The sequence below is a fragment of the Apodemus sylvaticus genome, chromosome 7 (genome assembly GCF_947179515.1).
Source record: "Apodemus sylvaticus chromosome 7, mApoSyl1.1, whole genome shotgun sequence".
NCBI lineage: Eukaryota > Metazoa > Chordata > Mammalia > Rodentia > Muridae > Apodemus > Apodemus sylvaticus.
The window spans coordinates 111160639-111181299 of record NC_067478.1 but is presented as its reverse complement, the minus strand read 5'-3'; the positions used below and the strand labels follow the sequence as shown (position 1 = coordinate 111181299).

Here is a 20661-nt window from a genome sequence, read left to right as displayed (position 1 = left end):
GAGGCACTCGGTGACACAGAGGTCCCTCAGAGTCGGTCCAGAGCTGCCGCTGCTGCGAGCCTCTGAGCCTCTGAGCCTCTGAGCCTCTCCTACCTCTGGCTGCACTCGTCTATGCCTCCCTCCCTCTCTGCCTCTCTCCCTCCCTCTCTCTCTCTCCCTCTCTGTCTAGGAAACCCTGAACTTCCCTTATGATTTCTCCAACCTCTCCTTAGGATTTTTTTTTTTTTTTGGAATGGGGTTTCATGACGTAGCCCAGGTTTGCCTTGTGCTCACTGTGTAGCCAAGGATGCCCCTCCCAAGCACAGGAGAAGTCACTTTGTTGGTTATGTGCGCTGCTGGGTCTCAAGGTCCTGCATGTTAGCGTGTATCTTAGAGTCCAAAGCCCCTGGGGACTTTTATTTTTGGCGGCGCTGAGAAACCACCCATGGTCTGGGGCCGGCTGGGCAGGTGCTCGCCCACCCAAGCTCAGCTCCCGGCTCCTCCGGCTCTTGATCTTCTCACATCCATGGTCAAGGGCCCAGGGAGTCGGAGATGGGGTCCAATGGCCTACTGCGGGGGTCCCCGGGGCACAGAGCAAGATGGCTTCCGTTGGGGGTGGAGGCCCTCCGGGAAATAGGCTTTGGTGGTGGTAGAATGCAGGTTCCAAGCTGTCAGCCGCGCTTCCGGCCCAGAACGAGGAAAGCACCCGTCAGGTTGGGGAGGCGGAGGGTCTATGCCTTGTCCCCTCTTTCCGACGAAGCAAGAGGTCGCCAGGGGCAGCTGGGCTCATGGCGTAGAAGACGTTGGCGCTGTCGGGAATCAGGAGCTCTGCGTGGAAACAGGGGCTGCATTGATGACCTGCAGGGTGTGGGGCTCCCTGGGGAACCTCTGCCACTCGAATGGCTTCTCCCACGCCCTGACCCCTCCCGACCCCCTTCCCGGGCAAGTTCAGGCCGCTGTGACAGTTACTCCAGGTGACTTCCCCGGGCCTTCCACTTCTAGCCTGAGAAGCTTTCCCGCGCAACCTAGAAGGGCTCCGTGCGCATGCGTGGGGTGGAGTGGCCCTGCGCTGTCCCTCGGTCTTGGGCGTTTGAATACTTGGTCCCAGCTGGGGAGGCCACGGAAGCACGGCTTTGCTGGAAGAAGCACTTCCCTGGGGGCAGGCTTTGGCGAGTTCAAAGCCACGCGCCGTCTCAAGTAAGGACTCCGCTCTGTGCTTGCTGCTCAAGACGGGAGCCAGGCTCTTCTCGCCTCTGAACCGTGAGGCCAAGTAAACTTCCTTCTGGCGGCTGCCTCCCTCATGGTGTTTATCACGGCAACAGAAAAGTAACTCCTAGTGTGTGTACGTTTGTATATATGACTATATCAGACACATACACGTACACATGCGCGCGCACGAACACACACACGCACATACTCACACATACATACACATGTGCACGCACACACTCACACACTCCCATACACACACACACCACACACACATGCTTGTGCACACACACCACACACACCACACACACATGCATACACACTCATACATTCATGAACACATACGTACACACACACCACATACACACACATGCAGACACAAACACTCACACACATGCACACACACACACGCACACACACGCACACTACACCACATACACTCGCGCACACACAGCACACACACTTGTGCACGCGCATGCACACACGCACACACACACACCACACCACACACACTCTCGCACACACAGCGCACACACACTTGTGCACACGCGTGCACACACATACACACACGCACACACGCACACGAATCTGTCACTGGACACCGAGCCCAGCTTTACCCGTGCCGGGCAGGTCCTGCCACGGAGCTCCCTCCGCAGCTCGCTCTGAGGCCTGGCCTGGGATATGTAAGGCGCAGCCTGGTACTGAGCTCCCCGCTTTTTCTTGTACTTCTGTTGTTATTGTTGTGGTGACAGGGTCTTAGGTAGCTTAGGCCGGCTTCCTACTCTCTACATAGGTGAGGCTGACCTTGAACTCCTGATTCTCCTGCCTCGACCTCCCGAGTGCTGGGATTACAAGATGTCGCCGCCAGAGCTGGCGGATGTGCTGGGACAGTTATGTCTCCACAGGTGTTAGCTGAGCTGGACCTCTTTGTTTTCTTTTAATACAGGGTCCACCCAGAACCCACTCTGTAGAGCAGGGTGACAGTGACTCATGACAATCCTACTGCCTCACTCTCCCAATGCTCGGACTGCAGGTGTGAGTCTCCACGCCTGTTCTAGGTTTGAACCTGGGTCCTCTTGCTCAGTCTCTAAGTGGTTAGGACCACATGCCCTGTGCCCCTCCCAAATGCCCCCAGAGCCCATCCCCTGTGCCCCTCCCAAATGCCCCCAGACCACATGCCCTGTGCCCCTCCCCCAGCTCTTTTTTCTCTTTAAGACCAGGTCATACTAAACTGTTCAGACTATTCACTCTGTAGGCAGACTGGCCCTGGCCTCATCCATGCTGGGATTACAGGCCTGCACTGGAGTTATAAATGGTTGTGAGCTGCCGTGTGGGGGCTGGGAATCAAACCTGGGTCCTCTGCAAGAGCAGCCAGTGCTTTTAACAACTGAACCATCTCTCCAGCTCCGATTTTTATTATTTTAATTGGGTGCATGTGTGTATACACATAAACTGCAGATGCCCACAACTCCACCCACAACAGAGGTCAGAGGGGTCAGGCCCCCCAGAGCTAGAGTTACAGGTGGCCATGAGTTACCTGATGTGGACGCTGGCAACCAAACCTGGGTCCTTTGCAGGAATAGTGTGTGCTTACCACTGAGCCATCCTGCCACCCCACCAGGCTCACACACGCTTGGCTGGTGTGCAGTTCACTCTAGACCATGCTTCACAGCGCTGCCTCTAGCCACTTTCTGACCAAGCCTGGACCACTCTGCGCTCCTGAATCTGAGATCATTTGGCCCTGTCCTGGTCCAAGTCCAGGAGACTCCAGGGCCCTCGTGATCAGCCAGACAGACCCATTCCCTCTTCCCACGCCTTCGGTCTCCGTCTGCATCAGCCTGAGCCTGAACAACAAAACCTTCAAGCTTTCTGCATTTTCCCATCTGACCCTGGCCAATATCGCTGCCACACAACCGTCACCACGGCTTCATCCTGAGCCGGAACCACAGAGCGAAGGGACAGACACTTTACATACCTCAGGGCGCTTCAGCCCTCGGCCTGAACTGACCTGTGGCCTTGCTAGCCCTGGTCAAGCTGGGCAGCGATGGCTGGTGCAGGCTGTAACTCAAATACTAGAATGACCTCAGACACAAGCTTGGGCCCATTGCCTGGATTAGGCTAACTGAGGCAGAGGACCAGCCTGATGATGGCATTACCCAATGGGCTGAGATTCTACACTGCTTAACACAGTAAGAAGCCAGGCAGTGGTAGCACAGGCCTTTAATCCCAGCACTCAGGAAGCAGAGGCAGAGGCAGGTGGATCTCTGAGTTCCAGGCCAGCCTGGTCTACAGAGAGTTCTAGGACAACAAGAGCTCACAGAGAAACCTTGTCTTGAAAAACCAAAAAGAGGGCTAGAGAGATGGCTCAGCGGTTAAGAGCACTGACTGCTCTTCTGAAGGTCCTGAGTTCAAATCCCAGCAACCACATGGTGGCTCACAGCCATCCGGATGTAAAGAGATCTGACGCCCTCTTCTGGTGTGTCTGAAGACAGCTACAGTGTGCTCACATATATAAATCTTTTTTAAAAAAAAAATAAAAAACAAAACCAGCAAAACAAACAAACCAGCACAGCACAGCGCCGTGGGATGGCTGAGCAGGTCACAGCGCCCACCGCATGCCTGACAAACGACGCTTGATCCCTGGGACCCAAGTGTTGGAGAAAATAGAGAATAAACTCCCTCGAGTTGTCTGGCCTCCATGTGTGCACTGTGGCATGAATATTCCCCACTCAAAAGGAGGTTTTTTGTTGTTTGTTTTTCAAGACAGGGTTTTTCTGTGTAGCCCTGGCTATCCTGGAACTTGTCCTATAGACCAGACTGGCCTCGAACTCAGCAATCGGCCTGCCTCTGCTTCCCTGCTGCTAGGATTAAAGGTGTGTGCCGCCACCACCTGGCCTCAGTCAGAAATGAAAGGTATGAAATGTAAAAAAGAAAAAAGCTTTTTGCAGGAGGCAGCGCGGTGAGCGGCTGCATCTGTGTCCGATGCTTCCGGGCCGCAGGTGCCGACTGAGCAGCCTCAGGAGTCGGCCTCCCTGCTCGGCCAGGACGGACCGCGAGCCCCAGGGCCCCACGCTCAGCTCAGGCTGCCCCTGCTTACCTCTGTCCCCAGGCAGGACCTGGACGAGCTGGTAGTCACTGGCCCAGGGCTGGGGCACATTGTGCTTCTCCAGGGCTCTCTGCACTACGCTGTGGGCTTTGTCCTGACAAGTCAGCTGGAAGGAACAGGAAGGGACCTGTGAGCTGGCTCCCAAGGAGATGGCGGCTCGCCCACCCGACCACTCGACCACCTGAGTTCCGTCCCTGGCACCCGCGTGTTGGGAGATCGGAATCCTGCAGGTTGTCATCAGACCCACACATACACACGACATAAATGTAATTTAAAAGCCAGTGAAAGAGGGAGAGGTGTTAGAGGGACAGGGTCCCAGATCTGAGGACAAGGCGGTCCCCTCCCGGCCCTCACCAAGATGCTGCGATACAGGTTCCCGTGGTCATTGTCGATGCTGACTCGGATGACACGGGCCTCTGACGTCTGCTGCCCGAGGAGGGTCTCTCGAGAGCTGCCCGGGGTCACGGGCCAGGGCCCTGGCAGGTCCATGCTCAGGGACAGCTGCAGGCAGGGTGGGGTGGCGGAGGCTGCAGCCTTACCCAGCTGTGTGCTGAGAACCACACACGCGGCTCCCACCCCACCCCACTGTGTGCAATCAACTCGTTCCCACGCCGGCGAGCCTGGGAACCACGCTCAGGGGACACGCCCAGGCTGAGCTCGTGCGTCATTGTCATCCCACCACACACAAACTACAGCTCCCTGTAGCGGACGCACGACCCACGTACACACAGGAACGTTCACAACAGGATCCTAGGCCCGGAGCACACAGTGTGCTTACACAGCTGTGCTCACAGCTGGATTCCTCTAGGACCCTGTCAGCGAGCAGCTGGGCGGCCTGGGGATGTCTGGAGCATCTGTCGTGCGAGCAGGCAGGCAAGTTTAGGGACTTGTATGGCTTTGAGGAAGTGACAGTTGGAGCTGCTGGCATGGAACTGTCATCCCAGTTATTGGAGAGGCTCAGGAAGGAGGATCGCGGTTCAAGGCTAGCCTGGGCAACCTAGTATGACTCTGTCTCAAGACAGTGAGGGCCTGGGGCACGCCCTTATGAGGTTCTAGATTCAAGGCCAGTACTTGTGTGTTTGTTTGTGTTGTTGTTGTTGTTGTCGAGACATGATGTCTTCGAACTCCTGATCCTCCTTCCTCCGTCTCCCAGTTACTGGTGTCACAGGCCTGAACTACATTTAGCTCTTTAAGAAGAAAAGTAGTAGGGGACCCGCCCCATGTGCCTGCAGATCAGCGGGAATCCAGTCAGACTGAGGAGGAACCAGAATGGTAGGTGACCGCTCAGTGGCCGCGGAGATGTCCAGCCTCCCAGATAAAGCAGCAGAGAGCAGCCTGTCTCTGTGATAAATACCTGCACCACTGTACACACATGCACACGCGCGCGCACACACACAAGCACGCACACACACACGCACATGAACACACTCTGAGCCTTGGTCCTTAACACAATCACAGACTGTCTTGGTACCTTGGTGCCAAGGCCCTGAGGCCCTGGGGAAGCTGGAGGGCTGCCTGGAGGAGGAGGCTCTCGGTTTCTAGGGCTGGATGGGGGTGAGCCTGGAGACACACTGGTGGAAACACAGAAGCAGACTGAGAGGACCGGCCTGCCTTTTGTCCTGGGGTCTCCAGTCCCCTCTGCCCTGGATCCTCACCTGGAGGTCGGTGAGGATGGGTCCCCAGGACTTCCGCCAGGAGATGAGTTCTTCTCCCGGGACAGCTTCCTAGGGCAAGGACCAGGGATGGTTTGCCTCCAGGAGTGGATGGCCCCAGCCTCTACCCTACACATCCCGACACTCACGCACTGAGACGCTTTGTGAGGCTGATGCGTCGCCGGATGCGAGGGGAGCTGGGACAGGAGGCAGCCGGTGGCTCGATAACACGGGAGACTCGGTGGCTAGAGGGGTTCCGCAGGCGAGGGGGGGAGCAGGAAGCAGAAGAGGTAACAGTTAGAACGAGCTGTGAACCCCGTGTGGAGTGGGGAGGGAAGAGCCCTAGGCCAGGGTCAGCATAGAAATGGGAATCACTGAGGTACCAGGGTGCGTTACAGATGAGGCGAGCTGTTCGGTTAGTGGGGTGCACAGCTCTCACAGGGTGAGATTAGCTAGGGGTGTGGCTCATACATAGAGTGCTTGGCGAGAGCCCTCTAGTGAGGGCCTGGGGCGGAGGCTTAGGGGTACAGCACACACCCCGCATGTGTGTGGCACTGTAAGTGATAAATAAAGCCAAGACTCCGGAGCAGAACTCTAAAGTTCAGGGGTCAGCTGGACAGTGGGGATGGAAGCAGCGGGCTGACTGAGGCGGACGGCCGAGAGCGCTAGAGCTGACTCAGCTCCTCAGACTGGGACTTGGTGATCAAGGCCGCAGGTTTGGATAACAGATCAGAACAGAACGGCTGGGACATTCAAGCTGAATGGCGAACTGAACACTAAGGGCTAAAACCAGAGTGGAGGGTGGGTCAAATTTTGTGTTGGAGGAGGGTGATGGCCTTCGGGCTGGAGAAAAGAAAGGGTATGGGGTGGGGCTGCCTTCAGGGTGGGGTCTGGAATTTTCTGGAAGGGAAGGAAGGGCCTGGTTGAGTGGTCACCTCTGCTCCTCGCTGAGCTGACGCTGCGCTCGAAGGGCAGCCAGGATTGGCGGGCGGGGGCTCAGGCTGTAGCGCTGGCAACGCTGCTGCAGCTGCTGGATTCTGGCCAGGATCTCCCACTCCTGAGGGGGTGTCTACTGAGATCCTGCCCCACCCTGCCTCCCACCCTTGGCCATCTCACCCATCCCCAATGCCCCCCCCCCTTACCTTCCTCCTCTTTTCAAAGTTGATGAGATTTCCCTGAGGGGGCAAAGCTGGCTTGAGCTATAGCATCCAGGGTCAAGGGTCAAGGGTCAAAAGTCAAGGTCAAGAGCTAGGATGGCACAAGTCTCTATGGTATGTGGGGGTGAAGGGAAGTATGAGTTCGAGCTAGATCAAAGATGGATGTCTGGAGAACTGTTGTGTTGGGGGTCATAGAGCAGGGGTCAAGAGTCAAGGGTGGAGGTCAAACCTTCAACATATCCGGTAAGGCTGTATCCAGCATAACCAAGTCTGTGAGAAAGGTGCCAAGGTAGGGGACAGGACCAGGGGGCAGTTTCTGCAACCCCCAAAGTTTCAGTTACTCATGGGCATCACTGACCCCACGCCACTCCCCAGTAGTGCACCCTTCGCCCCCGCCCCCTCATCCTGAACCATATTGCTTACTGATTGCAGACTTCCTGGTGGGCAGTCATCATCTTGGGGTCCCTCAGTGGTCTCCTCCTGAGAGGAAGAAAGAGACTAAATTAATCTGAGGCCCACTTTGACACTTCTCACGTTGCCTTCAAAAATCACATGCTGGGGGCAGGCGAGCTGGCTCAGTGAGGCCTGTTGCCAAGGCTGGCAAACTGAGTGGGATCTCCAGGATCCCCCTTGAGAGAACCAATCTGACTTCTAGAAGCATATTGTAGTGTGAGCATCCTCCCACACACATACACAAAGAAATAAGTGTAATGCTTGTTCTTAAAGTCACAAGCCAGGGGCTGGGGCTGTAGTCAGGAGTACTGGGTCCCATCCCAAGCAGTGCATAAACTGCCTGCGACAGCATGTTCCTGTCACCCCAGCGCCCCACACAGAGGCAGGAAGATCAGGTGCTCAGGGTCATCCTTATCCTTTAGGAGACCCTGTCTTAAAACAAAAGAGCCAGGCGGTGGTGGCGCACGCCTATAATCCCAGCACTTGGGAGGCAGGGGCAGGCAGATTTCTGAGTTCGAGGCCAGCCTGGTCTACAGAGTGAGTTCCAGGACATCCAGGACCACACAGAGAAACCCTGTCTCGAAAAACCAAAACAAACAACAAAAAAAAAAGATCACAAATAGGGTGCCCGTTCCAAACGGGGCGTGGAGTTATCGTATGGACAGTCAAAGCCCGACGTCAGGGCAGGACCAGAGTGGATGGGAAGAAGATGTCTGTCCCCAGTCTACTCAGGACTGGCCGACTGGGGAATCTCTGAAGGGCCCTGAGCTCGCTTCTGTGTACTGTTAAGACGGCAAGGTCTGTTCTGTCCCCATCTGGACTGCAGTCCCCTGGGAGAGTAGGGGTCTGCTGGTTCCTGATGGGTGGGAAATAATGGCTGGCACACAGGAGCCTCGCTTTCCGCCCCTTGAAGCCTCCTCGCTTGAGATACACCTTCACTAGAAGGTTTTTTTGGGGTGTGTGTGTGTGGGGTGGGGGTGTATGCAGTACCTCAGGAGGCCAAAAGAGGGCATCAGATCCCAGGTGCTCAATCACAGGTGGTTGTGAGCATTGGGAACAAACTTGGGTCCCCGCGTTCTTAACCACTGGCCGTCTCTCTCTGGCTCCCCAGATTTTTGTTTTGATTTTGTTTTCCCCTAATTTTGTTTTGTTTTGAGACAAGGTTTCACTGTAGCCCAGCATGGTTGCAAATATGGGATCCTCCTGCCTCCGTTCCTGAGTGCTTTGTTTACAGAGAGCTACCTACTTCCTTTCTATCTGTTAATAAGATTCACACACACACACACACACACACACACACACACACACACTTTCCTCTTTTTGTTTTGTTTTTGAGACAGGGTCTCATGTAGCCCAGGGTCACCTCAATGTCTCTTTGTAAGCACAGAGTGACTTTGAACCCTTGATCCTCCGGCCTCTGCCTCCTGAGTGCTATGGTGACAGGCGTTCACAGCCTCACCCATGTTTTGGTTTTGTCTGTTTGTTTGTCCAAGACAGGGTTTCTCTGTGTGGCCCTGGCTGTCCTGCAACTTTGTCTGAAGACCAGGCTGGCCTCGAACTCAGAGATCCGCCCGCCTCTGCCTCCTGAATGCTGGGATTACAGGAGGCGCCACCACCGCCCGGCTCCAGCTTCCATTTTACTCAGTGCTGGGGATGGAACCCAGGGCTTCCTCATGTTCCGTAAGCCACCGCTAGTGGGGCCCCAGCTCCAGCCCCACCTGGTGCTTACTGAAGACCTACTGTGTGCTGTCATGCGCTGTTTTGATGCTGATTAGCCAAGGGTGACCAAACAAGACAAACTGTCTGACCATTAGTGAGGGAAAGATGGGACAGCCAAGATAACTCATGACAGGGAGAGCAGAAACAAGGGACGCTGGGTACACACGGGGACTGTGAAGCTGATGGGGCGGGGCGGGGCGGGGGCTTCTTGAGACATTTGGGAGAGACCTGCCCCATGTCCATCTGCACGGAATTCGCACACGGAGGACGAGCTCCTGACTCTAACCACACCCGACTGCGGCTGCAGTAACTCGGACATCCTGGCCCACATTCAAGGTAATTCCCCGAGCACGGCTCCCTTGACCCCTTGGCTGTGACCGCAGCTGCAGGGAACCGGCTCCTCTGAACTGCTTGCATTTTGCCGAATGAAGAAGTAAGGCCGATGTCGGATGTGAGGAGAGAAACAGCAGGAAAGAGAACCGAGCGGCTCGCGGGGACCAAGACCAGCAAAGGAAGGATGCTTCCCCCTGAGTCTGCCTCCCTCGCCGCTGGGGTCCCAGGGGTCCCAGCCAGCTTTGACATGGGTGCCGCCTCCAGAGCTGACTTCATACTCTTCGCCCTGGCTAGCCTGCAGCTTGCTATGTAAGACCAGGCTGACCTCGAATTCACAGAGATCCTCCTGCCTCAGCCTCCCAAGCATGCCGGGGTCCCCCATACCTGGGAAAGAATCGCTCGGCTGCTGAGATGGTTATCCTCATCAGAAAAAATCTGCGACAGTTTCCTGAAAACGGACAGCGGCTCCCTGTGGGGGTGAGAGGGGCGCGGTCAGGGTCAGCCGAGGGGACACCCAGGGTGGGGTGCACGGAGTATGGCACCCGACTCACCGGCTCACAGCTCCCCAGCTGCGCTTGAGCCTGTAGATGGGGTTAGACTGCAGGGCGGACAGGATGGCTCTCAGTGAGGAGAAATTTCGCAGTTCCCTGCACCGCTAGGAGTAAGAGGGAAGGAAGCCCTCCCTGTCAGCAGCCACGCCCCGCCGCTGTGTCCCAGGCACAGTACCTTTGCTGCCGTGACTTGGTGGTTTTGTTTTGTTTTTAAAGACAAGGTCTGGTTACACAGCCGAGGCTGGTGTCTCTCTCCATCCTCCCGCCTCTACCTCCCCAGTGCCGTGCTTACAGAGAAATGTCACTACACCCAGCTTGTGGTTGGGTTTTCTGATACCAGGTCTCATCTGTCAGGCGAGGCGTTCGCCCTGCTTTTCATGAACTCCCCGTCCCCGCCACCTCTCAGCCGACCCGGGCTTCTGCCATCTGTCCCCCTCGCCTCTCTTTTCCTCCACTCCTCACCACAATCCTATTCTTTCGTCACCCCCACTTCCGGCCTCCGATCCTCAGCCGCACCCATCTTGTGTCCTACGATGCCAGGTTACTCTCCCAATCTCACCCCAAGACTGGGCTTGGGCTGCTGGACCCCACCCGAGCCCCACGTCCGACGCACACCTGGGCGATGCGAATCCATTTTTCGATGCGCTGTGCCCTCTGCGAGGCCGCCAGGCCGGGCGCTGCGAGCACCGAGCCCAGCACGCAGCCAGTCACGGCGTTGAACTGGGCCACGGTGGCTCGCACTGTGGGAGAGACGCCTGCGGCTCCCGGCCGGTCGCGCTGAGACCACAGGGAACCCAGGCATTCGCAGGACCGCACGCGCAAGAAGAGCTCCTGGGTGGGGGTGGGGGGAGGAGGGTGAGATGTGCGCTCATCATCCAGCCCCCCTGCCCTCCCACCCTGCCGCCGACGGGGCTCCCCACCACGTCCATGAGGGTCAGCTGCTCTGCGACCTCGTCCACGCTGAAGTCCAGGAGCTCTGGGCCTTCTGAACTGGAGCCTTCCTCTTCCGCGCAGTCCTCTGCAAACTCTGATCTGGGGCACTGGGCAGCCCTGGGAAGGCCTGAGAAATAGATAGCAATTGTTTAAAACTCGCTTTGGGGCTGGAAGGATGGCTCAGCAGTTGAGAGAACTCGCTGCTCTTCTGCTGGCCCGGCTTGGATTCCCAGCGCACGCGGCAGGCAGCCACTGTGTACGCTGCCGGTCTCAGGGAATCCAGCGCCCCCTGCTGGTCTCTGTGGGCATCGTGCATACGTGTGATGCGCTGACACACGCGCGGGCAAAACTCCCACACACATACAAAAAGTAAATGGAGAGGAAGAAAATAGAGAAGGAAGGAAGAAAACTTCCAAATTTGGCCAGGTGTGCTGAGGCCAGCCTTTGATGCCAGCACTTGGGAGGCAGAGGCAAGCGGGGTTCATGTGAACTCTGGGTTCAGTAGGGCTACATAGTGAAGCATCGTCTCAAACAAACAAACAAAACCAACCAATGACCCCCGTGCCCCTCCAGCCCCTCACCACCACAAAAACACACAAAAGAAAAATTTGGCCTGGAGCATGAGGCCGTGTAGTTTGCCCAGGTGCCTGACCCTGTCAGCCCCACAGAGTCTAGCCTGTGTGACTGTGCAGGGTTCCTCTGTGATCACCCTGCATGGTTTTTTTTTTTTTTAAAAAGCATTTATTTAAATATTTAATTGTGTGTGTGCTTGTGGGCCTGCAAGTGGCACGGTTTGTGTACGGAGATCAGAGGCAATGGGAGTTGTTCTGTCCACCCACCCTGTGGGTCCCGAGACTCTAACTCAAGTGATCAGGTTCGACAGCAAGTGTTTTTGCCTGACAGAGCCATCTCAGCAGCCCACTCGGGCTGGTGCTTGCTGGTTTGTTTTGCTTTGAGAACGAAATTTCAAGATGGAGAGATGGCTCAGCTATTAAGAACACTGACTGCTCTTCCAGAGGTCCTGAGTTCAATTCCCAGCAACCACATGGTGGTTCACAACCATCTGTAATGGGATCAGATGCCCTCTTCTGGTGTGTCTGAAGAGAGCAATAGTGTACTCACATATATAAAATAAATAAATATAATCTTGAGGGGAGGGAGAGGAAGAGGGAGAGGGAGAGGGAGAGGGAGAGAGAGGGCTTTCTACACCTGGCTTGGCCTTGGACTCTAGGCTGTCCGTCCTCAGCTGGGATTACACGAATAAGCCACGACCCCTGGCCATGTTGTAAAGTTTTCTTTAGTCTATAATGCCCCTCCCCTTGCCTTTGATGTGATGGCGGCATTGGTGGGGAGGACATTTGGCAGAAGCATTGCCATGAGTTTGAGCTACTCAGTGAGTTTCAGGCTAGCCTGAGCTACAGAGTGAGACCCTGTCTCAGGGTGGGGTGGTGCTGGTGGGATGGCTCAGTGGTGAGAGGAGATCACTGCCAAAGCTGAATTCCTGACTCTGTTCCATATAATGGAGGGGGAGCTGTCTTCTGACCTACACACAGGCACATGCACGCACGCGCGCACACACACAACATACACACATATGCACACACACATGCACACGCACGTGTGCACACACACAGGCACATATGCACACACACATGCACACACACGTGTGCACACACATGCACACGCGTGTGTGCACACATACAACATACACACATATGCACACACACATGCACACACACGTGTGCACACACACAGGCACATGCGCACACACACAACATATGCGCGTGTGCACACACAGGCACACGTGCGCACACACACAACATACACACATATGCACACACATGCACACGCGTGTGTGCACACATACAACATACACACATATGCACACACACACACAGGCACAGGCACACACAGACACAGACACAGACACAGACACACACACACACTCCACACACTATGAGGTGAGGGAGCCCCATCATGAAAATAAATGAATAAATGTTTAAAAAGTTAATTAAAATTAAAAGCAGAGGGCTGGAGAGATGGCACCGAGGTTAAAGCACATACTGTGACTCCGGAAGACTGGAGTCCAGTCCCAAGCACCCACGTCAGAGCTCACGACTACTTGTAACCCCAGCCGAGGCTCTAATACCCCTGCAGCCACCGGAACTCGTGCACTCCACCCTCCACGTACGCATATAAAAATAAATATTAAAATAGAAATACAAAGCTGGCAGTGGTGGCAAACACCTATAATCCCAGCACTCTGGGAGGCAGAGGCAGGCAGATTTCTGAGTTCGAGGCCAGCCTGGTCTACAGAGTGAGTTCCAGGACAGCCGGGGCTACACAGAGAAACCCTGTCTCGAAAAAAAAAACAAAAATCCAAAATAAATAAATAAAAATACAGCCGTTGATTGTAGTTAGAAGTGCGGTGAACACCTATTATCCCAGGAGAGCAGGAACTGGGAATCTGTCCTCAGACTTCTGACTACATTGACAGCTAGACAGTTATCTCCTTACCTAAACTCTGTTTCCATTAAATGCTTCATATTTCCTCTTCTTGCTCTGTCACTTTCCCAACCTTCAATTCTATTCCTTCTGATCCACAAAGGCTCATCTTAAAGACTGTTCATGTGGTTAACTCACGTTGTTATCTCTTTAATAAACTTGTTAGCTACAAGAAACCTACCCAGATCTACTGCTCATGGACCAAGTAGGCTCCATCCAGATAAGTACATCTGCCCAAGTTCCCACTTTACTACCTTTCCAAAGGGTGGGATTCCTCTGGGTTTCGATTGTACATCTTAAAAAATTTTCCTTTCTCCCAAATGTACTTAGTCTTATTCCCTAACTATACTAATGTGATCCAACATCTTGTCAAGTCCAGGCCCTTGCCATATCCAGGACAGCTCCAGAGAAGCAACCTTCAGATGCTCCAATCTCCTCTCAGCTTCTCCAGACGCAGACAGCTTCTACTGGACCTGTTCTCCTGACCTATCTTCAAATGGCTCTACAAACCCTGGACAGCAAAGAAACAGCCAGTCCTCCTGAGACTGGACAATCACCCCCCATACCCCTTTCTCTAGGTTCTCCAGAGACACGCCGCCCCAATGTCAGCATGAAGCAGTCAGATCACAACAACGACCCTATTCCTGCTTCGCCGTATGCGCCGTCACTTTTTTTCTTTTTTCTTTTTTCTTTTTCTTTTATTAATAAACCAAACATTGGGGACTGTTGGGGTTTTGTGTAAGCTCCACCCCACACCTACCTGGCAATAGCCAGGTATGCCCCGCCCCAGAGATCTGGCCCACTATAAGAGGGGCTACTTGCTCCTCCTCTCCCTCTTTGCTCTCTGCTCTCCCACACTCTCACCTCTCTGCCCCTGGGGCTCTTCCCCCCCCCTCCACGTGGTCATGGCCGGCCTCTTCTCTCTCCCTCCACTCTCTCTCTCTCTCTCTCTCTCTCTCTCCCACTAACTCCCATCCCCTATTCTGAATAAACTCTATTCTATACCATGTCCGGGTTCACAGACTCCTTCATTGACTCCTTCATTGACTACTTCATCATCCTTATTACTCCTTCACTGAGGTCAGCAGAAAGTCCACAGCGAGCTCAGGCAGGCACAGCTACACACCATTTCAACAAAACAAAAGACGCCCCATAAAACCAACCCCGAACCCCAAATCCTTGTCTGTCTGGAGATGTGGCTCAATGGCAGAACACAGGTGTGAGGCCCAAGGCTCGATCCCTGGCTTCACAGAGAAAAGCTGTTCTTAGGGGCTGGAGACAAGGCTCGGGTGGAAATACGCTCGCCAGGAAGGCCTGTCAAGGAGAGGTTGGCCCCGGGACCCACACGACTAAGAGAGGATGAAGAGAGAGAGCTGACATCCATTCCCACGCCCACTCCGCTACCACACAACAAATAAAATAAACGAAATAAAAGATTTAAAAACAATGGCAGGGAAAAGGAAACTTCTCGGTAATCAATTAAGGAGAGAAAAGACTTTGCCAGTCGGCATAGCTGAGTGGCCGGACTACAGAGCAGAGAGCAGCCACTTGGGCCACTTGGGCTCAGGGATTAAAGGATTAGACAGTGAGGATTTAGGGACACAGATTCATATCAGGATGAGATCGACACGGGGAGGGGGGGTGACTGTAAAAGCAGATTAGCTAATCCGGATTGTCCCTACTTCTGGGTACAAAGCCAATAGAAGCCTTGCTCCTGAGCTCACACAATGCGTGGAAGCCGGGGTTCAGCCACCAATGATGTGCAGAAAAATAGAGCAGCCTCAGAGGCTGGGGGGTCTTCCTTCCTCTTCCTCTCTTGCTCGCTCCCTCCCTCTCTCCCTCTCTCCCTCTCTCTCCCTCTCTCTCTCTCTCTCTCTCTCTCTCTCTCTCTCTCTCTCTCTCTCTCTCTCTCTCGTCCATGATGCTTTAATCCCAGCACTCAGGAAGCAGAGGCAGGCAGCTCTCTCTAAGTTCAACTCCATCTTGCTCTACATATCAAGCTCCAGGCCAGCCAGAGCTCCACAGTGAGGCGCCGTCTCAAAACAAAACAACACAAAACCAAACAAAAACACTCCTCCCCCCAAAACCCTAAAACTTTCTTTAGGTTTATTGAGATGGCTTATTACCACATGTGGGCTATAATGTATGCCCCCCTCCCCACACCCAGAAATAAAATGTAAATAAATAAACCAATACCTGGATGAATAAAACTACACCTGTTTATTGTGTATATGCAATTTCAGGGCTATGCTCTCTCCTCTCGCTGTCCCAGAGATCAAACCCAGACTGTCAGAATTTTCAGCACACCCTTCCTATGTGGAGCCCTCTCGCCAGCCCCAGAAGGGAGGACCCCACAAGACCTGAGTGGGGTTTGTGAATAGTTTCCTCAACTTTGCTTATTTTCAGACAGGGTCTAATCATGTAGTGGGGGTGTGGGTGTGTGTGTGTGGGGGGGTTAGGGTACCTTAGTACCTGTAATATGGTATTAATATGACATTTTGCTAGTACACTCCACTATACCTGGTAGATATCTAAAAAGCTAAATTCAGGGGGAAGTCTGCCTGGATTGTGCAGGGCTAGGTTCCATCCCTCAGCATCATAAATGAATAAATAAATAAATATTGCAAAGAAAACACAAAACAGTAAACAGCTGGGTGGATGGTGGCACACACCTTTAATCCCAGCACTCAGGAGGCAGAATCTGTCGATCTGTGAATTCGAGGCCAGTTTGGCCTACAGAGCAAGTTCCTGGACAGCCAGAGCTACACAGAGAAGGAACCCTCTCTTGCAAAAACCAAAACTAAAAATCTGGAAACAAACAAAATAATTCACACATGGGATTCCAACTATGAGGAAGGAGCAGGGATCTAGCTGTAGTGGGGCGTGGGCGGGGGTGGGAGGGGGAGTCTTTGCCTAGCAGGGAGGAGGCCCTGAACTTCCTTGCTCTGCATAAACCATAAATCTGTTCAAAGTCATCCTCTGCTACTTAGAGATGTGGTCAGCATGAGGCCCATAGCAAGACAGCAAAAAATAAAACCAGTGGGACCCAGCCCTACACGTTTGTAGCAGATACGCAGCTTGGTCTTCATGTGGTCCCCGAACGATTGGAGCAGGGCTGACTCTGACTCTGTTGCCTGCCATTGGATCTCCTTCCCCTGCCTGGACTTTTCCTGCTGGGACTAGATGTCCAAGGGTAGGGTGGTACCCAGGTGGGGGGGGGGGGTTCACCTTCTCTACGGAGAAGAAGAGGGGGTAATGGGTGGAGGAATTTGAAAGGGTGGGACTAGGAGACAAGGAGGGTGGGGACTGTAATTGGGATGTAAAGTGAATAATATATATATATATTTTTTTTTTGATTTTCCGAAACAGGGTTTCTCTGTGTGGTCCTCCTGGCTGTCCTGGAACTCACTCTATAGACCAGGCTGGCCTTGAACTCAGAAATCTGCCTGCCTCTGCCTCCCAAGTGCTGGGATTACAGGTGTGTGCCACCACGCCTGGCTTTTTTTTTTTTAATAAAAAATATATTATTGAGAGGAAAAATAAATAATACAAAATAATGGCTACAACTGCGTGTAACTCCAGTTCCAGGGGATCCAATGTCTTCTTCTGCCCCCCACTGGCTGGCACTGCAAACACACAATGCACTTAAAGCAAGAAAAAACCCTCAAACACAGTAGTATAAACAAATCAACTAAAAACAAAGTAACAACAACAAAAGCTACAATAGTAGCAAAAGTAATAGCAGGTATGGTGGTGCTTATAATCCCAGCACTGGGGAGATGAAGGCCGGAAGATCAGAAGTTCAAGATTATCTTTGGCTACATATTTAGGCCAGCCTGGGCTACATGAAAATAAAAACACTTAATAATAATATAGTTCGTCAGATGGGCCAGTCAATAAAAACACGGAACCCCATAGAAAGGTAGAAGAAGAGAGAGAACAGATTCTAAGGAGTCAGGCCTTCTATGGTCCGGGAGAATCCGCATACCTGTGTCACATACACAATAACAATAAATACAAATTAAACAAAACACCAAGACACTTGGCCAGCCCTTATTGTTTACTGATTTTGTTAGATGTCCTTCCGAGGAGGGTGGGAACCCTAGCCCAGCATTTCGAGGCCAGAGCTACTGGTTCAATATTTCTTAAGTGAAAGACTCCACGAGGCAGCTACATTATCACTCCCACTTAAGGGAACTAACAGAACTCAGGCAGGAGCACACGGCAGGACTGGGATTTGAACCCAGGTTGCTGTTCTTGGCCAGGCAAGCACTCAGCCACTAAGTGACATCCCCGAGTCAGAGGACGGAGGATCGCTCGTGCAGGAGGACACTAGGCTAGTACTCTGCCTAAAGGTGTGATCGGGTGGAGAAAAGAAAGCTCATTCAGCTTCAAATTAAAAGCCTTGCCCACGAGGTTAGAGAAATGGCTCACTGGGCTTACATGTTTGCCCATGCAATTGTGAGGACCTGTGTTCAAATCCCCAGCACCCGAGAACAGCCGGGCACAGCTTAACATCTGCAAGTCAAACCCTGTGAAAGCAAGTGGGCCCAGTGGCCAGTCACTCTAGCCAAATGGGTGAGTTCCAGGTTCAAGAAGAGACCTTGTCTCCAAATGTGAGACTCAGCATTAGAGGAAGACACCAGCACTGTCTCTGACTTCCACATTCATGTGCACGCATGTGCATGTGCACCCACACACATGAACATATGATATGCATAGACCACACACACATGAAGGAAGGAGGGAAGGAAGAAAGGAGGGAAGGAAGGAAGAAAGGAAGGAAAGAGTTTTGTCCAAGAGCTACAGGGGTGTAGCTCAGGGTTATAACGTTTGCCTAGCATGCACAAAAGTCTGAGTTTATTCCCAAGCACTAAGATAAATAAATGAATGAATGAATGAATGAATAAACAAATAAATAAATGTATTCAGAGTCGGTCATTTGGAGCTGGGTAGATAGCTTTGTCTGTAATATCCCCGGTATTGACTGCCCCTTACCTGCCCAAGCCAGTTCCTCCTCTGTCTGCTCTCCCTTAGCCTCCTCCTTCAAGAAATCTTCGAGAAGTTTTTCTGCTTCCCTGGCTTCTGCCCCTCCCGGGGCTGCCCAGCTCAGGAATATTCGGACATTGCCCAGATTCTGATGATCAGGGGGATCCCGGAAGTCCTGAGGGTGATCTCGCAGCCAAGAGCCCAGCACGGAAACGACAGCCCTGGACGGAGAGCGGTGTGTGCCTCAGAACTAGGTCCAAGGATCTGGACCGTCCCAACCTTGCAGACCTGACCTTGAGATCCCCTCCCCCACGCTCCCTTGGGTCGGGGGTGTGGGCTGGAGTGGAAACCAACCTCAGGTTCTTGCTGAAGTTCAGATCCTGTCCCTCTGTCCTCTTGCTGTCTACCCTGGGGAGAACGCCTCTATCAGATGGGAACAGAACTATGCCCTGGGGTTCTAAATCTGAGGGGAGGGCGCAGGCACTCTGGGGTTGTGAGGTTGGGGACTTGCGGGTCTCCTGAAAATGACTGACCCAGCAGGAGGTGGTGGCGGCGGCGGCGGGGGTAACAGAAAGCCCAAAACGCGGGCTGTGGGCACGAAGGCCCGGTGGGTGGCCAGGAAGGCAGGCACGAAGCCAGGATCCTGCTGGCGGTCTCCGGACACCAACTCGAGCACCAGCCGCTCCAGGCGGGCGGCCCTCAGCGCCCGCACCTTGCTGGTTCGGTAGTGAAGGAAGGTGTCGGTAGCCGGGATGGGGGTCTGTGGGGGAGTGGGGCAGTGGATGAAATAAGGTGAGAAGCGTTGCGAGCACCTTGTTTCCAACTGTACCCGGTTTGGTTTTGTTACCACTCATCAAATGCTCACACCAACCCCGTAGGACACCCCACTACTCCAGGCGCTGCCTCTGCGCCCTCCTCGCCCGGCCACCCCTGGCCTCAGTCCGCTTTGCAGCTAAGCTTCACTGGCCAAGCCTGAGTCCCACCCATCACCACCTGGCCGCTCCTCCTTTCTGCTTCCCTGCCCCTGCCGGCCAGTTTCGCCTTTGGGGGAAGCTCTATCACCCGGCCCCACCCCGTTTCCTGGATTTAAACCAAGTCACCTGGCCGCCCCCGGGCCCCTTCCACTCACCTGGTCGCCTCTAAGCTCCGCCCTTCCTCCTGGCCCGTTTGTTCTAAGGAGGCTCGCCGTCGGCTCTCCAGCTTTCCCCTCCTCCCAACTCCCCGACCCCGAGCTGAGTCCACCCTCACCCGCTCGCCTCAGCCCCGTCCTCACCTGGCTGTCGCCAGGCCCCTCTCGGGTCGAGCGCTGGCTGCGCTGCCGCCGCAAGGAGACGCTGTACACGGCGCCATCCTCGGTCTCCTCGCCCCAGTCCTGCAGCGGCGCCTGGACGTGGAGGCGGGCTCAGGGAAGTCCCCCGGCCTCAGCTCCCTGCCTTTATGTTTGGCCCACTTTCTCCCCAAACAGAGTATGCGAGACTCGGGGTGGGTACCCTTCTCCCAGGTCTTGAGTGGGTGGAGTATCATTTGGGGACATCCCAGAGTCCAATGTCACAAAGAATCTCTCTGTCGCCTCTTCCTGAGATTCCTCAGACCCCCCCCCCCCGGTCCCCATCCCCCAAACCAGCCGCTTCACGGGGTCAGGAACTCTGAAACCCCAAACGGGGACTCCAAGGAACATCCATTTTGCAGAAAGATTAGAAAACGAGAGGCGGATGCCTGGAGTTTCTGAACCTGGGGGGTACACTAGGGACGTGGGGGTCCGGGGATCCCCGGCTCCCTCTTACCAGGGCCAGCTCTTTGCCCGCTGTCCTCTCCATGGCCCCGGTGCCCGTCCTGCTCCCTGGCGCCGCTGAGTGAAGCGGAAGGGCCAGCGGGCAGTGGGGCGGAGCGGGCGGCCGAGCGTCCAGTCGCGGGGCGGGGCTGGGCAAGGCGGTCCCACGGCTCCAGAGGTCCCCAGCCGGACCCCAGCCCCGCACCCAGGCCAACCTAGAAGTCCCATTCTCTCCCAGAGGTGTGTGGCAATCTGTCACCCAGACATGAGTCTTTCTAGACTCCAGATATGGGTGCAGGGAACA

General features: G+C 54.2%; 1 protein-coding gene across 2 annotated transcripts; it reads right to left on the bottom strand.

Annotated features, from left to right (window-relative positions):
* Positions 1-369: 369 nt before the first annotated feature.
* Rgl3 (ral guanine nucleotide dissociation stimulator like 3) lies at positions 370-20452 on the bottom strand. 2 transcript variants are annotated; one of them, XM_052188852.1, is made up of 19 exons: positions 20371-20452; positions 19860-19970; positions 19120-19346; positions 18941-18994; positions 18596-18807; positions 11080-11219; positions 10775-10990; positions 10160-10263; positions 9993-10077; positions 7527-7583; positions 7333-7419; positions 7089-7121; positions 6882-7003; positions 6096-6191; positions 5950-6018; positions 5766-5865; positions 4649-4795; positions 4286-4400; positions 370-807 (listed from the first exon to the last, which is right to left on the bottom strand). In XM_052188852.1, the coding sequence occupies exons 1-19, from the start codon at positions 20401-20403 to the stop codon at positions 689-691; spliced, it is 2127 nt and encodes a 708-aa protein (XP_052044812.1). In that variant the 5' UTR covers positions 20404-20452; the 3' UTR covers positions 370-688. The 2 variants fall into 2 exon arrangements, with proteins under 2 accessions (XP_052044812.1, XP_052044813.1); XM_052188853.1 differs by lacking the exons at positions 18941-18994; positions 19120-19346.
* Positions 20453-20661: the final 209 nt, after the last annotated feature.